The 12,818-nt window shown below is 40.8% G+C and overlaps 1 protein-coding gene and 2 pseudogenes across 2 annotated transcripts in view; 1 reads left to right on the top strand and 2 right to left on the bottom strand.

The window, feature by feature from the left end:
* Positions 1-12,818, bottom strand: part of LOC102847508 (DNA-dependent protein kinase catalytic subunit-like) — a 309,905-nt gene that overhangs the window by 16,564 nt on the left and 280,523 nt on the right. Inside the window, exons 79-82 of one of the 2 annotated variants that reach the window (XM_006880417.1) lie at positions 10,996-11,063; positions 10,224-10,444; positions 9,943-10,035; positions 791-880 (exon numbers count right to left, since the gene is read on the bottom strand). In XM_006880417.1, the coding sequence (XP_006880479.1) occupies positions 791-880; positions 9,943-10,035; positions 10,224-10,444; positions 10,996-11,063 (472 nt within the window). The remainder of the gene's footprint in view (positions 1-790; positions 881-9,942; positions 10,036-10,223; positions 10,445-10,995; positions 11,064-12,818) is intronic. The other variant, XM_006880418.1, reaches the window with a different exon arrangement.
* Positions 4,696-5,290, top strand: LOC102873956 (annotated as a pseudogene).
* LOC102873553 lies at positions 8,446-9,685 on the bottom strand (annotated as a pseudogene).

Raw genomic sequence — 12,818 nt, 5'->3', positions numbered from 1 at the left:
ATTTATCTTTATAGTTTTCATTAAACTTAACTGAACAAGGCCAAAAAGAATATAAAATTATTACTTCTTCTACAAGAAAGTTTAGTGACTATTACTATAAGTAATCCATGATTTCTAGAATAAACTAAATTTTTCAGTAACAATTTAATTATTAAGTTTTTACACATACAATTATCAAATACTTCACCATGTTGTGCTACCATCACCATTATGTATTTCCAAAGGAATTGACTCCTGAAGCAATAACTTATTTTCCCTCCTTCAGCCCCTGGTAACCATTATTCTGTCTCTATGCATTTGCCTGGTCCAGATACAAAATAACTGTACTTGATGTCATCTTTGAGGTAAGACTTTCTAAAAATCAAAGTCTGCAACTATGAAGACAGAGCTAGTTTAACTCAATGTTATGAGCTGGAACCAACCCATAGCTGACCACTGGATTTCCAATGTTGAAAATCACGTGGGAGAGAAAAAGATAGAAATCCATCTTTCTCCTGCGGAGCTGTTGGTAGATTCAAACTGCCAGACAGGTGTGGTCTTTGGGCTACAGTTGAAACTCTCTACAGACTACGCCATCTAATTTTCAGAGCACCCTAATTTTCAACTCAACCCAATACTATCAAGTCAGACTGACTCATAGCTGACCCTCTGGCAGGCTTTCAGAGGCTGTAAATCTCAAGGGAGGAGACCTTCTCTCTCTCTAAGCAGCTGGTGGATTTGAACTGCTTGCCTTTGGTTTGCTGTGCAGAGCTCCCTAGTTAGCAGACTGAAAAACACAAGTAAAACTTACTTATACATTAACATGTAAGCGCCAACATCACGTTTCCTAGACATCTTTGTCAGCCAGTCTCTATATTCAAACACTGGTGCTGTGGGATCACTAAAGAGAGAAAAAAAGAAAGTCAGAATCAGGAAGGCAGTACAAATAGCTAAGAACTTCAGGCATATATTCCTCTGTTTATCTATTACTGCCAATTAAGAGATTTCCTACTGTATCATTCTAAATTGTTAGTTGTTTATTAATGATTGCCCTGGGAATTAGATTAGCATCTTAACTTACAACAGACTGATTCAAACTTACATCATTACAACAATACACAGAAATTCTGCATCTCACATAATTTATCCTACTGTTGTTGTTTGCCATTGAGTCAGACCAAACCATAGCTGACCTTCCCTAACAGGTTTTTCAGAGGCAGTAAAATCACACAGGAGACTGTCCATCTTTCTGAGGAGCAGCTGGTGGGTTAAAACTGAATGCCTTAATTTATCCTATTATTGTTATGGAAATTTTATCTTTATACTCTGTTAGCCCCAAAGTGTAGTACTTTAATTGTTTTAAGCAGATGTTTTTAAAATAAGTTAAGGAAAAGAAGTGTTATTAAAAAGTATGATTTACATTTACATGTGAAACTGCCTTTACCTTTATTTCTTTGTATGGATTTTGGGGTCTTTCTCCCTACCCTCTCCTCTCCAGTCTGAAGAAATCCTTTTAGTATTTATTCTAGGCCTGCTAGGAAGAATACTGTATTTTTTTAAGTTTACAGAAAGGTTGGGTTTTCATTTATTCAATGATGCACATTTCCATCCCCCATCCACCCTGTCCCCCAATTCACACTGTAAAGCACTTCTCTCTTTTTTTATTATTTTTGTGTGTGTACCGTCAAATCAGATCTGACTGGTACAGGAGGAGATTGTTCCTCCTTCCACGGCAGAGCATCTGGTGGATTCGAACTGTGCACCTCTGGGACTGTAGTTGCAGCTCCTTGCCACTAGGCCACCAGAGCTCCCCTGTAAAGCACTTCTTGTGCCAGACATATGACGCCCAATCAAACTGTACTTTCAGACAGTCCTTTCCTTTGTCTATTCCAGTGAAGTGCTCATTATCCATCCATTCTTTTCCTATTCTCCTCCATGCCTGTGTCAATCCTATTTTTATGACAACAGTGTTACACAATAGTTGTCTTTTTGTGACTGATCTATTTCACTCAGTGTAATGTCTTCCAGATTCACCCACGTTGTGTAGTTTTACAAGTTCATGTTTTTTTCAATGCCATATAATACTTCACTGTGTAACTGTACCAGTTTCTCGTTAGTTGACAGGCAGTTGGGCTGCTTCCATCTTTTTGCTTCTGTAATAATGCTGTAATAAACATAGACATGCACAGCAAAAACTCTTTCTATTGTTGTTTATCTATAAATGTCTCTTTTTTATTTTTGAATGATTTTTTGCTGTTGCTGACAATATGCAATTCTTTATTGATAGCCTTTTTCTTCCAGCTTTGCATATTTAATTACAATACTTTACTTGGTCTTCTTGGAGTATCCTCTGAAATCTCCTATTCAGTTTTTACTTCATTTTTCTTTAACTTTAGCAATGCTACATACAAAAAGAAGTTTCGGAGTTTCTTCTAACATTCATTGTGGTCTTTTCTTTCTTTCATGTCTTTTAAACGGTCTTTTTCTTCCTTCAAGTTGGATGTCCTTGACATCATTCCACAAATAATCTGGATTTTAGTAAACAGTGCTCCATGCACCAACTCTATTTTTTATTTTATTTTTTTAATATATATATTATTTTTTGTGCATGTGCTGTCAAATCAGATCTGACTGGTACAGGAGGAAATTGTCCCTCCTTCTCTGGCAGAGCACCTGGTGGATTCAAACCATGGACCTTTGGGATTGCAGGACAGCTTCTTGCCACTAGGCCACCAGAGCTCCCCTACACCAACTCTATTTTTGAGATGGTCTTTAAATTCAAGTGGGATATGTTCACAGTTATATTTTGGCTCTTGTGGACGTGTTTTAATTTTTATAAATTTCAACTTGCTGAGTGTGCAAAAATAATGAAACAATTAACATTACATGCATATAAAATTTTGCTGAAGATAACTTAAAAATGGCTGCAGGAGCATATCAACAGTGAAAAGCCACAGATTCAAGTCAGATTGAGAATAGACTGAGGAAGAAGGGATGTCACTGCTAATGCCAGATAGAGCGTGGGTGGAAGGAGAGTACCAGAAAGAGCTGTTGTACTGAGCGTGCAAAAGCAATCAATTGTGTGGTCATGACAAATTATGGCTAACTTTTTTTAAGAAATGAGAATTCCAAAATCTTTAATATTGATGTCTGATTGTGAAGACTGAGTAGTTCCTTGGCATATGGCTCACCTCTCAGGTCTGTCTACTGTTGGCTGAAAGCTGTCTCACAAGGGTGATTTCAGTTCCAACTTGAAAGGGAACTGAGGATCATAGTGTTGGGGGATCATCTCCTCATTGGCTCCCAAAGTAGCCTCACATGTGTATTTCCTGTACCTCCAGTTTTCACGTGAGCCACTCACTGGAATTCCTGTTTGTGCAGTAATGAATCATCTTACTACAAAAACAATTTGGCTTTTGTCCTTGGTTCTTGAGACATAATCACTGGAAGTTCCTGAGTACTTGAGGGGCATTTATTATCTGAATCTCACACCTGAAGAATTATACAGGGTACAGGAGGGTCAGACTAGGAATAGGAAGACCACCAGAATTAACTCCTCTCAGGAACCATGATCTAAGCTCTCACATACATGCAACAAGACCTCAGTCAGGACACCACCGTGACATCAATTAGGCTCTGCAAATTTATACTCTGGTAACTGCAAATTGGGGAGGGGAAAGGCACCCTCCTAGAGCTAGGCAGGTCTGCACTAAGAAAAGTCCTACCTGGTCTGTCTCTTTCTTATGAGGATCCTAATTTGTATCCTTTTGCTCTAATAAAACCATAATTTTAAATATGGTAAAACTCTGTGGGTGGTTTTAATAAATTATTAAACCCAAAAGGTATAGTCAGAGCAGCAGTGAAAATGAGGGAGTCCAGGAAGGCCCTGAACTTATAGCTGGCATCATGAAGAAACCAGAAAACCCTGAATTGTAGTCAGAAGGTCAGTGTGTCCTGCAGACACCCAAGATTTGCTGGACTACCTACTTACAGTCAGAAGGACAAGATGTTTTCTGCTTGGGAGCGCTAAGTTCCCAATGGTGAGGAGCAGAGAGGAGAGTACCACCAAAGGGGCTGGCATCAGAGATGAAGAAGTTGGAAAAGCGGGGATGTGATTAATTAACAGACTTTGGGGATTTGGTTTATGTGGATTCTTACAATGACCTAGTGGGCAAAGAGGTAGACTGCCAACTCAAAGGTAGCCAGTTAGAATCTATGCTGCTCTTTGGGAGAAAGATGGACAATCTATTCCTGTGCAATTTATGGCCTCTGAAAATCTGATGGAGGGTGAGTTATGAGTTGGTTCCAACTTAACAGCAATTAGTTGTTGAGTTTTTATCCAACATAATGATATTCTTATAATAAAAGCTAATTGTTTTCATTAAAAACCTGAACTTAACTCATCTACCTATGGTCAGCTGATATTTGACAAGGAAATAAAACCTATCAAAAGGGGAAATGATGACCTCTTCAACAAATGGTGTTGGCAAAACTCAACTGCAATCTGCAGAAAATGGAAACAGGATCCACATCTCATATCATACACAAAAATCAACTCAAGGTGGATCAGAGACCTAGGGTTAAAGCCCAAAACCCATAAATAAGAAAGAGGGAATAAGCTTAGAAGGCCTAACATATGGTACAAAGAGGCTGAAAAATTCAGCCAGAAATACATTAGAAGAATGGTGACTGCGACTCCTTGGCTCTGCCCTCAGGATGAGGGATTGGGACCCAGCCATGCCCGTGGACATGAAGCTCTTCGAGAACTGGAGCACAGACGACATGCAGATCAATGACATTTCCCTGCATGATTACACTGCAGTGAAGGAGAAGTATGCGGAGTACCTGCCCCATAGTGCAGGCGCTACACAGCCAAGCGCTTCTGAAAGGGCCAGTGCCCCATCGTGGAGCACCTCACCAACTCCATGATGATGCATGGCCGCAACAATGGCAAGAAGCTCATGACTGAAGCATTGTCAAGCATGCCTTTGAGATCATCCACCTGCTCACTGGCTAGAACCCTCTGCAGGTCCTGGTGAATGCCATCATCAATAGTGAACCCCGAGAGAACTCAACACGTATTAGGAGAGCTCTGACAGTGACGCGGCAGGCTATGGACGTGTCTCCACTGCGCCATGTCAACCAGGCCATCGGGCTGCTATGCATGGGTGCTTCCGAGGCCGCCTTCCAGAACATTAAGACCATTGCTGAGTGCCTGGCCTATGAGCTCACCAATGCAGCCAAGGGCTCCTCCAACTCCTACGCCATCAAGAAGGATGAACTGGAGCATGTGGCCAAGTCTAACCGTTGATCTCCTGGCTGTAACCCAATAAACCTGTCAGCCGTTTGGGTTGCCCCTCCAAAAAAACCCCAAAAACAAAAACAAACCAAACTGATGAATGGTATCTTCTAAAGATTAAATCCCCATGTGCATCAAAAACTTTTCACAATAGGATGCAAAGAAAACCTACTAACTGGAAAAAATATCTCAGGCAAGGGTTTTATAACAAAAGCTTACAGAATTCTACAACGCTTCCAGAAGAAAAATTAATAACAACAACAACTAGTTTATTTACAAAATTCATATTTGAACAAATTCTTTCAATTTCCCTTGCCCCCACCCATCAAATTGTACAACCCAATGATTAATCCCCTTTACCCCTTCACATCCACTTCCCTCTGCTTCCAGCCTCTCCCATCCCTCCTGCATCCTTATACTCATTCTATAGTAGAAAAAGAAAAAAAAATGAAAAAATGCGGCTCTTGTTTAGATCATCCGTTGTTCGTTTGTGTTTTTTTTATTTTTTATTTTATTATTTTTTTGTGTGCATACCGTCAAATCAGATCTGAGTGGTACAGGAGGAACTTACCCCTTCCTTCTCCAGAAGAGCATCTGGTGCATTTGAACTGTGCGCCTCAGAGACTGCAGCACAGCTTCTTGCCACTAGGCCACCAGAGCTTCCTTTAGATCATCCTTTGTTTTGATGACATTTGTGAAGAGAGTGGGGAAAGCCTACTGGTCACAATGGAAATATGTTGTTGTTATATGCCGTCGAGTCGCTTGCGACTCATAGCGACCCTATGTACAACAGCCCTAAACTCCGCTCTGTCCTGTGCCAATCGCACCATCTCTGATACACCCATCCCAATTGCCCCAGTCACTGAATCAATCCACCTCATAGAGGGCCTTCCCCTCCTGCGCTGTCCCTCCACCCTACCAAGCATGATGTCCCTCTCCAAGGACTGTTCCCTCCTTACAACATGTCCAAAGTATGTTAGACAGAGCCTCAGAATCCTTGCCTCCAGGGAGCCGCCCGGTTTGACCCTTTCCAGGATGAATCTGTTTGTTTTCTTGGCAGTCCATGGTACCCTCAACACTCTTCTCCAGCACCACAACTCAAAGGCATCAATTCTCCTTCTATCCTCCTTAGTCATTGTCCAGCTCTCAGATGCATAACAAGTGATTGCTAAGACCATGGCCTGCATCAGACACACCTTAGTCTCCAGAAAGACACCATTGCTCTTCAGGACTTTGGAGCGGTCCCTGACAGCAGACTTTCCCATCGCAATACGTCTTTTAATTTCCTGGCTACTAGTGCCGAGTGTTGACTGTGGAGCCTAGCAAACTAAAGCTGTGAACAATCTCAATCACTTCACCATCCATTCTGATGCTGCCAATTGGCCCAGTGGTGAGAATCTTTGTCTTCTTGATATTGAGCCTCAATCCATATTGGAGGCTGCAGTCCTTGATCCTCTGCAGCAAGCGTTTCAGGTCCTCCTCACTTTCCGCAAACAGGGTTGTGTCATCTGCATATTGCAGATTGTTGATAGATCTTCCACCAATCTTGACCCCACATTCCTCCTGATAGAGCCCAGCCTCCCAGATAATCTGTTCTGCATATAGGTTAAAAAGGTATGGAGATAGGATGCATCCCTGGCGTACGACCTTCCCAATTTTGAACCATGCAGTGTTTCCTTGCTCTGCTCTGATGACTGCCTCTTGGTACAAGTATAGGCTTCTCATTAGCATGATCAAGTGTTATGGGATTCCCATTTTTCTCAGTCAGCCATAGTTTCTTATGATCCACACAGTCAAACACCTTTGTGTAGTCAATGAAACACAGATATACATTGCTCTAGTATTCACTGTTTTCAGCCAAGATCCAGCTAACATTAGCTACAATATCCCTAGTACCACGACCCCTTATAAGCCCAGGCTGGCCTTCTGGAAGTTCTCTGCTGATGTGCTGTTCCAGTCGTTTTTGGATAATCTTCAGTAGAATCTTGCTTGCATGTGAAATTAATGAGCTTGTTCTATAGTTTCCACACTCTGTTGGGTCACCCTTCTTTGGGATGGGAACAAATACAGATCTCTTCCAGTCAGTGGTTGTTCTCCAGGTTTCTTGGCAAAACTTGGTGAGCACGTCCAGGGCAGCATCTGTTAGCTGAAATATGTCAATTGGTGTACAGTCTATTCCTGGGGCCTTAATTTTTGCTATTTCCTTCAAGCAGCTTGAACTTCTTCCTTTAGCTCCATAGGCTCTTGCTCATATGTTGTTTCAAGAAATTCTTCTGTGTCTGCCAATTCCTTTCGATACAGTGACTCAGTATATTCTTTCTATCTTCCTTTAATACTTCCTGGATCATTTAATATTTTTCCTAATGCATCCCTGATTATAGCAACTTTAGGTTTGAATTTGTTCTTCAGTTCCTTTAGCTTAAGAAATGATGAGTGAGTTTGGCCCTTTTGATTTTCTGACTTCAACTCCTTGCACATTTCATTGTAATATTTTACTTTGTCTTCCCGTGCTGCCTTTTGAAATCTTCTATTCAACCCTTTGGTATCTTGAGTTCTTCCTTGTGCTTTGGTTTCTCTGCGCTCCAGTGCAATTTTCAGAGCCTCTTCTGACATCCATTTTGGTCTTCTCTTCCTCTTCTTTCTTTTCAATGACCGTTTGCCCTCTTCCTGGATGGTACATCTGACATCCTCCCACAACTCATCTGGTCTTTGCTCATTAGTGTTCAGGGCCTTAAACCTGTTCCCACGATGATTCTGAAATTCTGGGGGGATAGACTCAAAGTCATATTTTGGTTCCCGTGGACTTGGTTTAATTTTCCTCAGCTTCAGCTTGAACTTGCATATGAGCAGTTGGTGGCCTGTTCCACAATCAGCTCCTGGCCTTGTTTTCACAGCTGATATTGAGCTTCTCCAGCGGTTCTTTATGCAGATGTAATCAATCTGATTCCTATGCATGCCATCAGGTGAAATCCAGGTATACAACCTGTGTTCATGTCTCTTAAAAAACTTACTTGCAATGAATAAGTCATTGATTGTGCAAAATTCGATCATCTTCTCTCCAGCTCCATTTCTGTCACCAAGTCCATGTTTTCCAACTACTGAATCTTCTTCTCTGCTCCCAACTTTTGCATTCCAGTCATCCGTTCCCAGAGGTTTCTTCAATCAGGTTAAGCCTCCAACTCCAGGGCAAGCCGAAGTTTACAGCCTCCAGCATTAATGTTCTTCCAGTCTACTAGAGCTGACAGTGTAAGCTTCATACCAGCCCTCAGAGTCTAGTGTAGCCCACTCCAATTAAACTAGAGTTGTTGACTTTTGCAGAAATGGAAGCAGTGGGATCCAACTGGCATCTAGCAGCAATGCCAAAGCAAGTGCAGTTGGTTCCTGATTTCCAAGGCAGGTTGACTGGGTTCACACACTTTCTGATAAACTGATCCTCCAAATTCCATCCCATCATTGACATTAGTGTGTAACTGGAAGACCCTGGTCCGGTAGCCCACAGAAAAGTTTTTCCTTGTCAGCTTCGATTTGGCACTGTTGAAGGTCATCTGGTACCTGGTGAGTCAGCCCTCATAACCAAAGACAGCTGAACCATGGACTGTAGGTCCAACAAAGTCAACATCACAACCAAGGTTTATGCACTCTTTCTGGTAAAACGACTTGATTTTACCATTTCCCCCGCCCTGTGTTTGGTGAGAAGGTAGTACTGAATGTCAGTTTTAAACTTTGGCAGATCTGGTCTTCAATAGCTATTTCTGTTCCCAGAGCATTATCAGTGTTCCATTTTTCTGTGAAATTCAGCCCATACTCACACCATTTATATTTCATCTCCAAGGTCCCAGTAACTTTACCAGTGTCTGTATTAGATGAACCAGATGAGAATTCCACTCCACTGCATGACTTTGTTTTCACATCTAGTTTCACCAACCCAAAATCATATCCTTTGTTGCAAGTATCTCTGGCAGCTTTACCAAGGTCAGCATAGGATGGAGGAATGCATACTGACCACGCGCAGCTCTGCCCGTAGGTCACCACGGCAAGATGAGGAAAGAGATACGGTGGTCTCCCGAGAAGGAGATTCTGCTCGCAGCTGAGGCTGCCTGACTCACTCAAAGCCAAACTGCAGCTGCTGCGGCTGGAAGAAGAAGTGAAGGAGACACCTTTGTGCCCGCCATAACCCTGCCAGGACCCCCTGTGTCAGGTGTTTTAGTACTCTCAACAATCTTGAGGGGGGTACTATGACCACATTTTTGGATGTAAAAACTGAAGCTTAGATAAGTAATTTGCTCCATGTTCATACAGGTAACTTAGTGAAGAACAAATATTAGTTCAAGATTTTTGTTTGTTTGCTTGTTTTTTCCCCTAAGTCAAAGTCTGTGACATCCATTACCTAGAATTACAGTACTCCATCGTCTAACACAAATCTATTACTGTTCGTTTATCTGTGTAGGTATGTTTTAGCCAATTCCACTATATTTATTCACCCACCTGGGCAGAATAGATAATAGAGGACGCCAGTTAGGGTATGGCTTAGAGTGTCCCTTAGGAGGAACCTGAAAATGTTTCTGGATGTAGAAGAAAGCAGAAACATTTCTGTTCAGGTAGGATATTAGCATGGGTACAAGTAGACGGGTAGCGTGAGAAGGAGGAGGTATACATCCTATTACCTCAGATAAGCAGTTTTCTCCTCTTGTGACATGTTATTCAAAAGAACTTCCTTCAAGGTTGAAGTATTTTCAATCCATTCAATTAATCCTAACCTGAAAAGGAGAATGAAAAGATTATGGGTAAACATAAATCCAAGCTGCTCTCATTTCTCTAAAGAAAAGATACTATAGATTCAAAGCAAAATATAGATCTCCATGCCAACTCTTCATCTAAAAGTCTCCCTTTAAGCAGTTTAAAACATTGACTTGTCAAGTGACAATGACTTAGCATCAAGCTCTACCTGGTGGTCATGGGGATGACCCGGTAGGTCTTTAAGCGGATGTTTCTTTGACTGCAGGCAGCATCACGCGCAAGAATGTCATTCATGACTTCAAAGAGCTGCTCGAGCCGCTGGTCCTGCCGCAGGTCTTCCCCACCTTTCACAAGAAAGGGGTACTCTTTCTCGTCATGCCCTCGAATGATGATGCGCTTAGGTTTTCTGATGGAAGCCATTACTTTTACCTAGATAAATGAAGAAAGTAATTTAGATGTAGTCTTAAAAGGTAAGAAAAACCCCATTATTGTATCATAAACAAAGAGGAAAAGCAAGACTGGTTAGCATACGTTCTCCAAAAGAGAGACTGGCCTATGAAGACTGAGTTAGGTGACACAGAAAGCCATTTAGTTATTGAGGATGGAGATTTAAGAGCTGGCAGATTTTCAGGGACGCAGTGAAATATCCTCACTATGACTGTACCATGAGTAAAAAGAATAGCTTATAAATACTGATGTTTTTAGAAACAATCAATATGACACCTTAACTTTAAGCTAACTTAATTCTACATGTGTGATAGATACACACATACACTTTTCCCTCTGTGTTAATATTTCTTTAATATGATGCTGAAATAAGGGGAATGTATTAGTATAGAGTCAGAAAATTTTTTTGAAAAATGAGATCAATATGGGAATTGTCGTTAAGAAATAAATGACTCCTACAACTGGAGAACATTATACTCACCATCCTTAGTAGGAAAACTACAGAGACAGGGGTCGTACATATGTATACCTACCCGTTCATCAAACCCAGCAATCCGTGCATGGTATTCAGGCAATGGCTTCCCTTTGCCATCATACTGACCTAGAACAAACCAAAATCGGAGATAGAGCCTATTATATAACCCCTGGATTTTAAAACACTTCTAAAAATTAAAAAAACCAAAAAAACAATAAAATACCAAACAAACCCAACTTAATCTAACATAGCAAAAGCATTTAAGGAGATCTTCATTATGACATTATTCGTTTCATTGGTCAATGGAAGTCACTTCCTTCAAACATACCAGACAGTTCTAGACAGGACAAATCTCACACTGAGTTAAAATACTGTGCTACTCCCAAAGCATCTGCAAACTGAAAGGTTTACATTTTAAATGTTTTTCTTGCAAATGACTAGATAAAACTGCACAGATACTAGTAACAACAAAAATTGTGTATCTTTATGTTTTTCTTTCTTGCATTCACTGGAAAGAGAACACTAGATTAAAACACTTTTTTTCTCAGTTAAATGTCAGTCTTACAACATGGAATGTTCCTAATTTCCTTTGAAAAACACATGCTACGTTCACATGCAGCCAACAGGCTGAGTGTCTCCATTCTCAATGTCACAATCCTTCTTTACCAAACTCCTTAAAGATAAAAAATTTCTTGTCATCTCTTCACCTTAACTGAGACCAGCATGTTCATGCCAGGAAGTGTTTGCAATGACACCTGTGTTTTATATTGGAGGTAGAATGACAGAATTTTGCATAATCAACAACTTATTCATTGCAAATACATTTTTTAAGAAACAAATGCAGGCTATACAAATGGATTTCACCTGATGGGGTGCATAGGAATCAGATCAATTACATCTATGGAAAGATCACTGGAAAAGCTCAATATCAGCTGTGAAAACAAAGCCAGGTGCTGACTGTGGAACAGACTCCCAACTACTCATAGGCAAGTTCAAGGTGAAATTGAGGAAAATGGAAATCAAGCCCACAGAATCCAAAATCTGAACTAGAGTTTATCCCATCTGAATTTCAAAACCATCTCAGTAACAGGTTTGAGATCTTGGACATTAATGACCAAAGACCAATTAAGATGTGGGAGGATGTCAAGAATAGGTCATTACAAAGACAGAGGAGGAAGAAAAGACCAAGATGGAAGCCAGAAGAAACTCTAAATATTGCACTGGAGTGCCAAGAAGCCAAAGGAAAGGGAAGAAATCAAGAGGGTAGTGCAGGAAGACAAAGGTAAGTATTACAATGAAATGTGCAAGGAGTTGGGGTCAGAAAATAAAAAGGGCCAAGCTTGCTCAGCATTTCTTAAGCTGAAGGAACTGAAGAACAAATTCAAACCTCGAGTTGCAATACTTAAGGATGCTTTGGGAAAAATATTAAATGATCCAGGAAGCATTAAAAGGATATGGAAAGAGTTTACAGAGTCATTGTCCCAAAAGGAATTGGTAGACACAGAAGAATTTCATGAAACAACAAATGAGCAAGAACCTGTGGTGATGAAGGAAGAAGTGCAAGCTGCTCTGAAAGAATTGGCAAAAAACAAGGCCCCAGGAATTAATGGCATACTGATTGACATATTTTAACAAACAGATGCCACCCTGGATGTGCTCACCAAGTTGTGCCAAGAAATGTTGAGGACAATCACCTGGTCGACTGACTGAAGAGATCTATATTTGTTCCCATTCCAAAGAAAGGTGATCCAACAGAGTGTACAAATTATTGAATAATATCACTGATATTGAAGGAAATAGCAAAAAATAAGGCCCCAGGAATAGATGGTATACCAATTGAAGTATTTCAGATAACAGATGTTGCCCTGGATGTGCTCACCA

This window comes from Elephantulus edwardii, unplaced genomic scaffold, assembly GCF_000299155.1.
Source record: "Elephantulus edwardii isolate Elephantulus edwardi_28Jun2011 unplaced genomic scaffold, EleEdw1.0 scaffold00008, whole genome shotgun sequence".
Taxonomy (NCBI): Eukaryota; Metazoa; Chordata; class Mammalia; order Macroscelidea; family Macroscelididae; genus Elephantulus; species Elephantulus edwardii.
This window is presented reverse-complemented; position numbering and strand designations above follow the sequence as displayed.